The sequence below is a fragment of the Dama dama genome, chromosome 9, assembly GCF_033118175.1.
Source record: "Dama dama isolate Ldn47 chromosome 9, ASM3311817v1, whole genome shotgun sequence".
NCBI lineage: Eukaryota > Metazoa > Chordata > Mammalia > Artiodactyla > Cervidae > Dama > Dama dama.
This window is the reverse complement of record NC_083689.1, coordinates 62159068-62174343: the sequence shown is the minus strand read 5'-3', so window position 1 is coordinate 62174343 and position 15276 is coordinate 62159068. Positions and strand designations below refer to the sequence as shown.

General features: G+C 38.3%; 1 protein-coding gene across 5 annotated transcripts in view; it reads left to right on the top strand.

The window, feature by feature from the left end:
- The window catches only part of HTR4 (5-hydroxytryptamine receptor 4), a 186170-nt gene that overhangs the window by 121192 nt on the left and 49702 nt on the right, over positions 1 to 15276 (top strand). For 4 of the 5 annotated variants that reach the window (XR_009694198.1, XM_061151678.1, XM_061151676.1 and 1 more), the window contains 3 exons: positions 1140 to 1293; positions 2228 to 2269; positions 4593 to 5161. Coding sequence is in view for 4 of the 5 variants with exons in the window: in XM_061151678.1 (XP_061007661.1) it covers positions 1140 to 1293; positions 2228 to 2269; positions 4593 to 5161 (765 nt within the window). In the remaining variant the exon portion in view is untranslated. The remainder of the gene's footprint in view (positions 1 to 1139; positions 1294 to 2227; positions 2270 to 4592; positions 5162 to 15276) is intronic. The other variant, XM_061151680.1, reaches the window with a different exon arrangement.

Genomic DNA, 15276 nt, shown 5'->3' with positions numbered 1-15276 from the left:
GAGGAGCCTGGTAGGCTACAGCCTGTGGGGTCGCAATTAGTCAGACAGGACTGAGTGACTTCACTTTCACTTTCAGTAACATAAGCAGAATCTGAGCTCTGGAAACCATGAGCAGAGAGTCCCCTGAAGGAGATCAGACCCTGATAAATGGGAATAATATGGTCTCTACCAGGAGGTAGGAAATGATGGAGCAGGAAATATTTGAAACTTTACTTTCTTGGTATCAGAGAAACAATTAAATGCTTCAGTCCAGAAATAATACATGTCAATTTTATTCATGACTCAGGCCAAAATAGTCATTTGGCCCCACTCAACCACAGGGAGGTCAGGAACTGGACATATGTAGCAAACAGCAGTGATGATTTCCACTTGTCAGAATGCAAACTGCAGGTTCCTCCCCCTCAGGCTCTATTTCAGGAGATCTTTGAAATCTGCATTTTAAGCAGATCTCCTCAGGTGAGTCTGATATAGAGAGGAAGGGCAGAATCCCTGGACCAAAATTTAAAGAACACTGACTTACAGCATCAACTCAGTATAGGTAGGTATCAAGAGGATGGGGCAAGTTTGAGATACTGTTCTTAGAGCTCAGATATAGGGCCAACTCTGGGTTACCTCACGTTGTTGTCAAAAGGACTGCATATATCTGGACACAGACGCCCAGAGAGCTGGGCAGTAGCCTTTAAAATTCCTAGGCATGAGGGTAGTGTTAGGTCTGTGCCTGAGACAGAGCAGACTCTCAGGTATATGTTGAGTTTCTCAGGTATCAGGAGAGGAAGAGGGATATGGGACCAATGTCTGGTAATGGTTCTCATATGTGTGATCTAAAGTTTATATTTATAGTAGCAGAAAGTCACTGGACAATGCAATATTTTATTGTACAATTGCTTTTTATTTTCTCTGTTGTTCTCCCACTTCTCTCTCCCTTCCTCTACTACTCTCTCATCCAATTTCCCCCTTCTTGTTCTTTTTTCCTCCTTCTTTATTTTTATTCTCTACTTCCCCCTCTAATTTTCCCCTTTCCCACTAATTCCCTCTTCTTATTTCCCTTCTCCTCTGAACTCTCTCATGAATTATGCCTCCTCCTTCTCCCTCTCATCTATCCTTTCCCTTGGCACCTACCCCCTCTATTCTCTCTCCAGGTATTATGCCATCTGCTGCCAGCCTTTGGTCTATAGGAACAAGATGACCCCTCTGCGCATCGCATTAATGCTGGGAGGCTGCTGGGTCATCCCCATGTTTATCTCTTTTCTCCCTATAATGCAAGGCTGGAATAACATTGGAATAATTGATTTGGTGAGTACTCATGCAGACCCTATGGGTTTGCTGTCTGACTAACTTTGTTTGCTTGGGATTCTAAATAAACAAACAATGTCAGGTTAGGTGGGTATCCTAAGAAAGATCCTGACAGAATAACAACAATAACAACAACAACAACAAGCAGGCTAACATTTTTGAAAGTTTACTGTATGCCAGAAAGTAGTACACTAAATACATGTAATCCTGACAACAGCATCCCTTTGGGAAAATTACAATAATTTCCCCCCATTTCACAACTGAGAAAACTCAGGTTCAAAAATGGTGAAGTAATGTGCCTGTGAATTCACAGCTAGTGAATAGCAGAACAGGTATTCAAAGCTTAGCAGACAAACTCCAGAGCCTGAGTATCCCAAGACACCTTCATCTCATTTCATGCTGAGACCCTTTGAGGCTTATGGTGACCCACAGAAAACCTGTCATGGGGGTGGAGGTTTCCAGAAAATGTATGGGCCAGGGGTCCAGAACTGGACCCTGAGCCCAGCTCTGTCACTGAGCCACTTCCTGAAGGGCTGTGATGAGAAGATCCTTGGGTCCTCATTGGGAACAGGGTCTTTGAGCAGTGCAGGAAAACACAGGTTGCAGGCATCTGTCAACTCCTGTCTAGATGCTCTTGAAGAGTTTCCAACTCTGACATACTTTGTTTTCAATATCAAGCTTGCATTGAAGATTGAAAGCTATGGTTTGGATCCATTAGCAGATATATATATATATATATATATATATATATACTTTTTTCCCTAAGGAAGTTGTCAGGCAGTTACTTTAAGATGGATCCCAGGACTCTGACCAGGGAATGGGGAGGAGAGATTGAGAGTGAGCTCTGACCCAAGAGGACCAGTCAGAATAGGAACTGCCCATTCCTCTCTCCATCCCATTCCTAGCCCCTAATCTTGCCTTATTCTTTGTCCAGGAAAGGATATCCAAGCCAAGACTGGGCCAGGATTTGCATGTGGTATGTCAGAACAAGAGTTCCTTGGGCTTCTGAAAGAAATGCTGGGGACAGAGGAGTGGAGAAATGAAAGGGGATCCGTACAAGGGAGACTGTATGGATATTTTTTTAAATCCTATCCCTTTTCTTTCAAGCTTTCAGTTTTATCACTCTTGGGGGAAGTGAAATTCAAATTTCTAATAATGAGTGGATAAATATAATAATGGCCAGCAAATGTTGAACACTTACTGTGTGCTGAGCCCTGTGTTAATTTAATCATTGTCTCACTCAGGACTCACAACAGTGCTGTGAAGTAATCCTGTTATCATCCTCAGGAAACTGAGGGTCAACGAGGTTAAGTCACATTGGTAGGGAGTGCTGGTGACTAGAGCTAAGCCCAAGCTTACTGGACCCAAGAGTCTATGTCCTTATGTTTGTGCTAAACCTAATCCCTAATGGAGAAGACCTTTGGAAGTATAAGCTTCTGTGCATCAAAATTTGTAACAAGGATTCAGCACTCTTACCTTCTGACATAGAACTTCCAAGAGAAATAACCTCGTGAACTGTGTTCTTTTGTGACAGTGAGATAGAAGCATCCCCTGTTTAATTCATGTAACTGGGGAATGGGGCATCTGCTTACTATTAACATGCTTAGTGTTTGCTCCATGATATTGTAGTTGCATTTCATATCTTTCACTCATTTGCACTTTGAATTGGCCTAGAGAGAAACTAGCGTAACCCAGGTGTTCTCTATACATGTGTAGCTGATCCTTGTTATTCATGGTAATAAAGTTGCTGCAAATACTGAATTAGCAAATCATGAATCTTTGTTCCTAGGTGAAATATAGGATTAAGTTCCTGTGACTTGAGGCAAGTAATACTGAGATAAAAAGAGATTTTATTATAATAATAATATCAATTCAATAAGAAGGTATACTATAACCTTACAATATACTATAAGACAAGATACTAAATGTGTACACAGTGAATGAAATAGCATATTGTTTATCATACATATTTTTGTTCATATCTGTATTCACGTGTGTGTTCACACTGGATGCAGGCTGACCTCAGGAGGGGAAGTGTCATTGGGTTACACAGCTCTCTTCAACCAAGATCTATTCCTAGAGAAGACTGATAACCAAGAGCCATCAGCATGCAGAGTTTACAGGCGGAAGAAAAGTCTTTCAGTTCTTAAGATGAATCTAGTATATCACAGTATTCAAGGCGAGTGAGGGTTATACCAGTAATACAACACTATATGCCACTGTATGAATTAAAGAAAGAAGGGAAAACCCACATGATCATCTTATTACTATCAAAAATGCATCGACAAGTTTCAACATACAATCATAATTTAAAAATTTTTCATCAAAGTAAGAATAGAAGGAAGCTTTCTCAAATAGAGGGCATTGACAAAAAAACTGACAGCAAATATCATACTTAATAGTAAAATATTGAAATCTCCCCTCCTAAAACTGGGACTGGAACAATGGTGTCCACTGTTACCATTTTTATTCATTATTGTACTAGAGATCTTACTAAGTTCAACATGCAAGGAAAAATGGTATTAAGGCTGGAAAGAAAGAAATGAAGTTGTCATTATTTGCAGATCACATGATTATTCATGGAAAACATTCAGAAGACTCTAAAGATGAAATATTAGTTACTAATTTAACAAAATTGTTGAATACATAACCAATATACAAAAATTTTTCAGAGTTCTACATATTAGCAGCAGACAGTTTGGAATATGAATTTAGCATAGTACTATTTGCATTAGAATAAAAGTGCAAATATTTATGTTAAATCTGGCAAAAGATATTTATATAAAAATATAAACTATTACTGAAATAAATTCTGAAAGACTTACATAAAGAGAAAGAATTATCATGCTTGTGAATTGGAAATCTTAGCATTGAAAAAATGTCATTTTTCCTCAGTTATGCTATTCTAGTTCCTATCAAAATTCTAGAAGATTTTTATGGAAATTCTGAGAGATAAGAAGACCCAAAGCAGCCAAAAGCATATTCCTTTTCTACTGTCATGGTTTTATATGCTGTAGGCTTATTAGAAGAAAAACAAAAGTTTTTCTGATAAACCTTTTTCATTTTCTTTCCCCTCACCCTTTTCTTTTATCAATCCCTCCCTTTCCTTCTCTATTCCTTTCCTCTTTCTTTCGACCTTCCAAATCCTCCTTTTCTCTTCTTTTTCATCCTTTGTATTGTCTTACAATTTTTCTCATTCCTCTCCTGCTTCTTCCTATTCACTTTTTTTCTTCCTTTCCCCCCACTTTTTTCTTCCTTTCCCCCCACTTCCTCACTTCCTCTTTCCCTCTAACTCTCAGATAGAAAAAAGGAAGTTCAATCAGAACTCTAACTCTACGTACTGTATCTTCATGGTCAACAAGCCCTATGCCATCACCTGCTCCGTGGTAGCCTTCTACATCCCATTTCTCCTCATGGTGCTGGCCTATTATCGCATCTATGTCACAGCTAAGGAGCATGCTCACCAGATCCAGATGCTACAGCGGGCAGGAGCCCCCACAGAGGGCAGGCTCCAACCAACAGACCAGCATAGCACTCATCGCATGAGGACAGAGACCAAAGCAGCCAAGACTCTGTGCATCATCATGGGCTGCTTCTGCCTTTGCTGGGCTCCATTCTTTGTCACCAATATTGTGGATCCATTCGTAGACTATACTGTTCCCGGGCAGGTGTGGACCGCTTTCCTCTGGCTTGGCTACATCAATTCTGGGTTGAACCCCTTTCTCTACGCCTTCTTGAATAAGTCTTTTAGACGTGCCTTCCTCATCATCCTCTGCTGTGATGATGAACGCTACCGAAGACCTTCCATTCTGGGCCAGACTGTCCCCTGTTCAACCACAACCATTAATGGATCCACACATGTGCTAAGGTGAGTGCTCTGGGGCTTGTTAGATTTTGATCACTTGCATGACTCAGAAGAGGTAACTTTCTAGTTTTCTGTTTCCAGATGGATTATTCTTAAAAATCTGTATAGTATTTTCAAAGATTAAAATAAACTTCTCCCATCTATTAATGGAATAGAGTAATGGATAAGCCCTTAGGCACTGGGGGACAATGACCTGTATTCAAATCCAGCCTCCAGAGTTCTTTGACTTCAGGCAAGTCATTTAACCATTCTGAACCTTTAATTTCATTTTAAAAAATGAAAATCATAATCACAATTTCTACATCACAGTGCTTTTTTGAGAATCATATTAGCTACTCTGTATAAAGCATATGGTACAGAATCTGACACCTAGTAAGAATATAGTATATATTATCTACTATTTACAGGTACTATTTTAGGGTAGTAATTAAAGCCATAGTAAAATAGTCTTTATTTTGATCCTCAGTGCCACTATTAATCATTTGCATGATCTTTCTTGATTTTTACTTTTTTCAACTGTAAAAAATGGTAATAATTATAACACCATCATATAGGACTTGTATGACAATTAGGGGTAATCATATAGGGCCTGGCACATAGAAAGTGCTCATAATACTACTAATAATATTGTAAATATTTGTAGGAGTAGAACTAATAGCATATAACCTGATACCATAAGATGGCTATAAAATAACATGATAAGCTAAAATAAAACTAAGTGATAAATGTGCAATAGTAATGCCATGTGATAAATGATATAACGGAAGTATGGACAATGTAGACTGGGAATACGAGTAGGAATGAAGCTGATTTGGTTAAGGGAATGAGGGAAAACTTCACAGAACAACGTTTCATAAGAATTCAGCCTTGGAGGAGATGTCAAAGAAGGCATTCCAGATAGAATGAGCAGCATGAGGAAGGCACTGGAATATGAAAGAGTGTGGAAAGGTCAGGTGATTTACCCAAGGTCTCATAGGTTGATGGAGGTAGGAGAAAATTTGGAGTTGATTTTCAGTGACTAGGCATGATGCCTCTTTCTCAACTCTGATAATTTTCTTGCTACCCTGGCTTACAGTTGTTCTTAGCTGTGAAACTGTGAAAAGCCATGTATGATAAGTACATTTATCCTTTAGCAAAGATTAATCATTAACAACATTTTTTTCCTTTGTCCTGAGATGCACAGGAATTTCCACACAGCAGCTCCTTCTCTGAGACAAACATTTAATTTTTCTGATGATGACAGTATTTAGCTGTTTTGGCAGCTGAAAACTGGGGACTTTTCATTTGCATGTGTAAGAAAAGAAGAAAACATAGGAGTTTCTATGAAATATCAATACTTTGCTTCAGAGATTTCTCAGAAACATAAATTCAATTTTCTGTTACCGGTGTGAACAGACTTGCAGTTAAATCCTAGTATGATGTTGAGATTCCAGCTGGTAGAAAGGCCTCAAAAGATACTCCTATAAGCTGGCATTCTTATTTATAAATAATTATTGTGCCTTCATGAGTGTCGCAGAAAGGATCTTACAGTAAAGTGAAGTTTGTGTATTAGAACGTCTGTGTGGGTGCCAGAGAGCTTTTAGTGATTTAAGCTCAGTTGCCTACTACTTAGAGAGTCTGTTCTAGCAGTGCCTTTACTAAGACAGTTGTTTAGAACTGGTGCCTTTCCCCCACACTAACAGTCATAGAGTTTAGGGTTTCTAGGGAAGCCCAGGAAACCTATTTTACTAATACTTTATTATTTTATCCCTCCTGCTTTTGGAAATCTGCAGCATGATTGTTAAGCAGAGAGAGCAGTTTCGAGATGGCTTATGTATATATTCTTCACACTTTGTTCCTTACATTTATTTCTTCCTGAGGCCATGAAAAGTACAGGAAATTGGTATCAGGTATTTCACTGTAGAGGTGAAGAATCTTGTAAGAGTGGAGGTAGCCTATACAGAGAAGAGAAAACTATTTGACTCCACAAGAGTGTAAGCCTTGCAAGGACAGGAATCCTGCCCATTTTATTTCCTGCAACGTAACAAATGCACAATATGCTGCTTGATGGATAATTTAACAAATCATAAAATTAATTCTCCAGATTGGCTATTTTAACTCAATCTAAGAAAAATGTGTGTTTTTCCTAAAACTCCCACAAGTAGGACATCAACAAATACAGATGAATGAATGAAATATAAAACCTGTAGCAATGAAAAGTAAAGTCAGCTCTTATCCTACTAACCCAGCCCCTAGACAACAATTACCACTAGTCTATAATCTTTTCAATGCATTTACAAACATTCAGAAAAACATACAGATTCACAGATTTTTTCTCCCTTCATTTTACATAAATGGAGCCATTCTGTGTGTACTTTTCTGGACCTTGATTTTTATTCTTTAACAATGCATTTTAGAGATCATCCCACTCAGACATATAGATCTAACTCATTATTTTTAACTGTTACATAATCTTCTGTACTAAAAATACATATTACATTTTATTTAGTTATTTCCCATTAATGGATATGTAGGTGTCTCCAATCTTTTGCTATTACAAACTGTACTATTTTTAATGCCCTGAAACACATTTCTTTGTGCATGTGCCAGTATTCCTTTCAGATAACTGCTGAAAGTGAAATTGCACTATTGACAATTATGTGCATTTAAGAATGTTATGCTTACCGTAAAACTGACCTCCCAGAGCACCACTGGAGAAGGCAATGGCAACCCACTCCAGTATTCTTGCCTAGAGAATCCCTTGGACAGAGGAGCCTGGTGGGCTGCTGTCCATGGGGTCGCACAGAGTCGGACATGACTGAGGCGACTCGGCACGGCAGAGCACCATAGTACCTTGTGTTTTCATCAGCAGGCTGTGAGAGTATCTGCTACTCTTTCCCCTCACTGGATATTATGCATCTTTTATTAATATACTACTTTGAAATATGATCTTTCATTTTATTTGCATTTCCCAGGTGATTTGATAGATTGACCCTTTTTTAAATTAGTTATTGACTGCACCTTCCTATATTTGGTACTTTGTCTGAAAACTATGTTTTATTTTTCTGATTAATTTCTGGATGTTCTTTATTATATTCCAAATATTAATCCTTTGTTAGATAAGTTGCAGAAACATACTCCCATCTTCTGCTTGATTTTGAACTTTGGTTAGCTTTTTTCTTACAGAAGTTTTAAATTTTGAAAAAAACTCTTCTTATTTGATCTCTTGCAGTTGACTCAGCTTTTTTCTTGAAAAATTTCCTAAATTAATTTTCTTAAACACCATATTTGTCTGGGTTTCCTCTTAACTCAATATCAGTACCTTCTGAGAATCCTTAACAGGTTCTTCCTTTTCTATCTGGCCTCTAAATGTTGGAGTTCTTCAGCACTTGGTTCCTAATACTCTCCTCAAACTACATTCTCACTTTATGTGATTTAAGCATCCATAGCTTTAAATGCAATCATCATGCTGTCAGCCCTCTCTTTAATTTATATCTCCAGGTCATAGCTGCCTTTTGAACTCCAGGCCACAAGATCCAATTTGCTTCCTTGACAACCCCATTTATATGTTTCTTTGGAATATCAAATTTCATGCATCCAAAATAGAATTCTTCTATTTCTCACACCCCAGCCACAAATTTCCTGAGTCTTCCCTGTCTCCATAAGTAGAGCTATCATCTACCATATTAATAAATGGCCCTGAGGGAGAGCTAACATGTTAGAAGGCAGACTTAAAGGCTTTAGAAAGGAAAACCAATCAGCCAATGTTGGAAATATGGAGTTAAATCTAAATAAATGCAAGTTTTAATCATACAAGCAAAATATAAATCACAGAAATGTAGGATGATGGCTGAACAAATTTATAGCTGTGTATGTCAAATTTGGAACTGTGTGTCAGTTTCCTCTTCCAAGGCATCTATTGACAAAGTATGGGGCAGCCCACCAGAGACCTCCTTCCATATCACTAATAATAATGATTGTGATCATGATGCCTAACATAATTCCAGAAAAGTGTGCCAGTTACTGTATTTAAGAACTTTGAAATCATTGTGGCATTTAATTTTCACAACACCCAAAGAATTTGGTGTTACAATTATTGTCATTTTAGCGATGAGTAAACCAAGGTTTAGAGAGGGTAAGTAACTGGCCCAAATTCATACAAGTAATAGTAAATGATGAAGCTGGAAGCTGGAATCCAGATCCTAGTTTTCCTGACTTCAGAGTTCAGTCTTGTCCAGCCCACTTAGAGTCGGGAATAGGGTTACCACTTCTCATGTTCATCCTGACTGTTTGTATAAATTAGGTGAGATATTTATCAGTCTGTCAACTCTGCCATCATGCTCATATTTCTCTATCTTGTCTGCAAACTGTGAAGATTAGTAACTTGTTCAAATCCAGGCATTTTCTCCATCTCTTTTCTAAAAAGGAACTAAGGTTAGGTCAGATAAGTCTATTCTTTGTAATCTCATTGACTTCTTGCCTGGGCACACATTGACTATTCAAAGAAATAATCAACTTAATAGAAACTCATCTCAGGATAGATACTAACCTCGTCTATAGAAAACACCCTTTTTGTGTTTTTTCAATTGGATCCTTTGTTCTTCTCTGCTTCCTCTGAATAGCAGTGACCTGTTTACAGTACTCTCTCGCATTTGTACTGCTTGAGATTATAGAGTTCCTTATTTAACCCCTATAAGGCCAATTATTCCTCGAGGGTAGAAACCACGGCTTTCTTTTCTCTGTATACCATTTAGCCCCTCACACAGTGTCTACAAAATAGTATATAACCAAATGATCAGTACATTTTTGCTGATGAAGTATCTTCATGATTATCTTCAGATTTATGAAAGATTCACATGCTCAAAACTGAAAGTTACTTTTTTTCTTTTAATCTTCCTTAAGTCTCTTATTGTAGAGGACTTAGTCTACAATCCAAGACTCACACTGAGGAGAGCCAGTTAATGGCAGCACTCTGAGACTCTGACCTTTTTTCCTCTTAAAATCTTTTTGAAAAAATGGAATTTTACTTTTCCAAGTTGAATTAAAAACAAGCCAATCTGACCTCGGTGGTTTAGAACAGTAGATTTCCCATACTTGGTCCTATCTTCACAGCCCTTTGACTTACATGACATTTTATTATTAAACAAACAGTTGGGTAGCCAGTGAAATAATACATTTTTGCAAGACATTTTTAGAGGACTTTGGTCACTCAGCTTGTACTGACTAATGTGCCCATACTAGCAGAATAGTCTGCAGTTGTGTTTGGTTGTTTTCTGTTGGATAATTGTCTTCTTTGGGAATATCCAGCCCACAATCAAAATAGAAGTGAAGATACCATTTGGTTAACTGATGAAATAGTTTGTCCAGATATGTAGGTTACATAGTCTTTAAAAAAATGGTTTCCAAACATGAATTATATCATATGAATGTTTCTTGGGGCAGTTTTAATTTGTATGCACACATATATAAGAAAGAGGCATAATGCTAGTAACATGTGAACAATGGATTCTAACAGGTTCATCCTGTGTATAAATTAATTGTTAGTTAATTTGGAGCTCGCTTCTCTCTCCTTATCACATCTTTAACCCAATTCTATAGCTAGGTTTTCCCCATCTGCCAATATCTTTCTTAGTCTTATAGAAGTCACTTTTGCCACTCTAGGAAACTCACATCAAATATAATGACAGAGAAAGGAAGAAATAACCTAATGAGAAAACATTGGCTGCTTTCCTACTCAAGTCAGGAAGAAAACAAGGATGCCTTTTCATCTTTGCTGGTCAACATTGTGTATACAAAATTCAAATGACAAAAGGAAGAAACATAATTTTATCTGATATTAACCAGTAAAATATGGGAGAATATTCCTTTGGAAGCTTGCTTCAGCTCAGTCATTCTTTAAGTAAAGTGATGCTCCACACTTGGGAGGCATAGTGTGGACCCGCAGACTGTGACCATGCATAGTCACATGGGGGACAGATGATAGGAATAAGCCATGTTGATTTGATGTGGGGTTATATAGGGATTTGATTCTGGAGTTCTTTGTGCATTGGATAAATGCCAAGGATTTTGCCAGTTTTGTTCACTACTGTGTCCTCTGAGCCTCGTAAAGTGCCTGGAACATCGTGTGATTTGACAAGGGAATGGAGGAGTGCTTCTGTTTCTTCTCTCTTGGTCTAGCTTCTCTTCTATTTATGTTGATTAGTTCAGATGATCCCTGGCAGAGTAGGGACTTGGGGTGCTAACAGTAACTTCAGAGCAGAGATCATTCTCTACCTGAAATCCACTGAGAATTCCAGTTTGGGCTTCTTGGGTAAATAATTCCTTTCTTGCCTAACTCACTGTGAAAATCAAACAAGATAATGTATGTGAAATTGCTTTGCTAACTGCAAATCTCTGTCCTCATGGGGGAGATAATTATAAGAGCAGACTATTTATAAGTTAGGGAACACAAGCAGAATTTGCATGGAACGTTTAGCTTCGGGGGTGGGTTTCTCTGCTCTTGCTGGGTTTCAGTATCTTCCCTGACATTCTGCAAGATTAGATCTTGCTCGACTTAAGTCACTCACCTAATTCCTAAGAAGGCTGAACATTCGTGCAGCACTTCCCAAAGAACTTCTTACCTATCTGACTTGGCTATCATCTTCTGTTCTCTACCCTCAATCTCTCTGATGAAGTCTTTCCATTGACCTGGAGGTCTCTAGACCTGCCCTGTCTAGTAGCCACATCCCGAGAGCTCAGTGGTTACATACAGCAAGGTTAGATAATGCAAACGAAGACTATTTCATTTATCGTGAAAAGTTCCAATGGACAAAACTGCTCCAAAGCAATTTGATCCTTCTCTCTGGAAGGAAGCAATATATGTTTTTCCTCATACTATTAACTCTTATTATCCACTAGAGCTTAATAATAAATAAAATGATTCTAATGGATGGACTGTATAATCTTTGACATTTCCATGCACAAGATTAGTATATTCAGATTTATATGTAGCATCAATAAAGAGAAATGTGAAAATAGGAAAAAGTGAAAGTAAGAAAGAGAATGAGTTTCCCCCAAATAACAGTAGGAGAAAAAAGTTCTTCAGGTTCATTATTGCCTCCTGTTATCGGAATTTTTAATTATATTCATGTTTCGTTTACTTCTTTATTATCTGCACCCAGACTGTCAGTCCCTGAGGGTGGATAATGTCCATTTTATTCCCAAAAGTTACTGCAGGGTATAGCTCATTGTTCAGTTAATACATTTGTCTAATGAATAGATGGATGCCCTTATCAGACCCTGCCTAGACCCTATCATTTACCAGGACTGTGTACTCAAATAAATTTTCACCACAAAAAGAAATTTTTTTGTTAACTCTTAACTGGAATAGTTGCTTTTGTCACAGTGAAGCCACTTACCAACCTTTAGTTTCATCCCATCAGAATTCTGTATTTAAATAAAGGTTTTCATTTAGTAGATTGGAAGATTACCCACAGATGAGGAAATAATTTAGGTTTAATTTACTTTAGATCCCTAGAGGTTTCTGCTAATGTTGGAAAGCTGTTTGGCATTTAAAAGCCTTTTTTTTTTTTTTTTTTGTCCTTTACCTTGAACTTTGGAGGCTACAATTGGATTCAACATTTATCTCATTGTTTTGAGCCAATGCAGACTTACTCTGGGTAAGTCAAAGATGGATGAAAGGGGCTTCGCTGATAGTTCGGACAGTAAAGGATGGATGAGAATGACCTCGCCTTCTCTTCCTCAATCACCTCCAGAGCGGGCTACATAATTTGTAGCCCCAGTGAAAATTGAAAATGTGGGGCTTCTGGTTCAAAGGGCAGGAACAAATTTCTGTTAAAAGTATTAAAATGTAAAGCCATTTTCTTTCCTCCTCAGTCTTTCTCTTAATTTGTCATATGTATTTTATTTGCTACTTACCTGTTCTCTAGTAGAAAAACAAAATGCATTTTTAAATTATTAGCAGAAAATTTGCCATCTATCTTTATGTTGTGCAATGGCAGTATTAAATGCAAAAAGAAGAGCATTTAACTTGTATGTGGAATAACCAAAATTACACAAATTGTATTTTGAAATTCAGACATGCTTATGTATTTTATTTTTACCAGACAGTGCATAAAACTAATGCACCTATTTTTATTTTACTTCTTGTTGCATACACATTCTACTAACATTCTCCCCTCAGCTTACTGAGGAGTAAAGAAGGACTGCAGAGAAAAGAACCTTGACTTGCTCTATCATATCCTTTCTTTCTATGTCAGTACTTTAAACATAAATGCTTAGCTAATACAGGAGAGCAACACTGTGAAAAAGACATGGTAGGGTTCCTTGATGGTTTCTTTTTCTTAGACAATCTCTGCCTTCTTTCTGCATCTGGCAAGTTCTGGTTCAGATGGAAAACATGTACTCTCAGGGCCACCAGTCATCCACTGGTGTTGGTAGATGTGTTGATAGGAAACATGGGTGCAGAATTGTAGCAGACCCATGTTCTGTGGAAATTCAGCGAGACTCAGCAAACACAAGGTAAGCATGTTAGAGAAGCTGCTGACAGAAAGACAATGGAAAATACTTCATTTAAATTATATGTTCACATTGTGCTTGCTTTGAGTATGAGTAAAGTCCATATGTTTGGTGGGTCTACCAGAATTCTGTGCTCATGGGGCATCGCTAATGTGATAGGCAGCAAGGAATTATGGTGTGCTGCCCATTGCACATGTCGTCTCTGCTCACGTGCATGCCTCACTGTCTCAGGGTTCACTGTTTCAAAGATAAAGTTACTGCGAATTCTGAGATGAGGACAAGCAGCAAGCTCTGAGTTTGTGTGTGACTACTCTGATCGCACAGTCATGAAGCTGGCCCTGTCCTCAGTTTTGTCCCATCCCTACCTGAGGCAGCTCTCACAAAACATGGTTCTTGTTGACATCACACTAGAACATAGTGAGAATAACATCACAAGAGCTCCACTTGCCTCATCAAATACTCAGGGTTAGAAAAGTTAGTGCTGTTTGCAGAGCGTACCTGCAAAAGTTTGGTAATCAAGTGGCTTAAGCTGACCTCCAGGATGCCCACTTCTGGGCCAAAGTGCTGAGATCTAAACATTTTCCCTTCCACTGAGACATATTGTCAAGGAAAAGTTCCAGTCTCTGACTCAGAGGAAGCTGACCTTTGGTTTGTAACCAAACAGTCATTCGACCCAATGTAGCATAATGGCTGTAGGGGCTGGAGTCTGTCACACCTGGCTGTCAGTCCTGTCTCAGATCTGTCATTTACCATCTACATAATCTTTAGCAATGTGGCCAAACTGTAAAACAGGGATAATATTAGAACCCATCTCATAGAACTTTTGTTAAGATTAAATATGATAATGTATGTGCAGAGCTGAGCCCAGCTCCTGATACATAAAAAAGTGCTTCATGAATGGAAGCTGCCATCACTATTGTTATTATAATTGTAGATATAACATTGCTCATGTTTTGGTTAAAACAAACAACTTATCCGGTTATTTTCTCAGCTTCCTGATAAGCGTTTCTTGATGAACGAGTCAATAGAAATCTCTATGTTATAAACACTGCTTAAACAAGGAGCTTCCTCTGTTAGGAGAAAAGCCAGAAATGAATGAAATGAAATTAATCACACTGTTTGTAAATAATTGTTTAAACAACATGAGACAAGACTTGTTTCCTGAGTACATCATGCCCTGTGCTGAACAGTTGGGGCTGTTATTTTGAATATGACTTCTGGCTTTTAAATTACCTGTAGGCATTTCTTTGATCCAGCGCAAAACGTGCTAGCTTGTTGAACAAATTGGTTACACACTATGTGTATTTGTTTTCCCCCTTTTGCTCTGCAAGTGCTCTTGTTTCTAGGGTATTAGGGTCTGATGTACCAGGCCTCTGAGATTGGTGCCCCACTGTGCATGTCACCCTGCAGGGCAAACCACAAACCACACCCAACTCCAGAGGTGCTCAAGGTGGTTTATTGGAGGCAAGAACAGAGGCAGTGCGATGCGAGTCTCTGACCCTTGACCCTGGCTGCACACTGGAGTCGCTGGGAGCTCCTGGCTTCCACATGTAGAGATTCTGTTTTAATTGGTCTGGTCAGGGACTGGAAATGCATGTGTTTTAGGAGCTCTAATGTATACA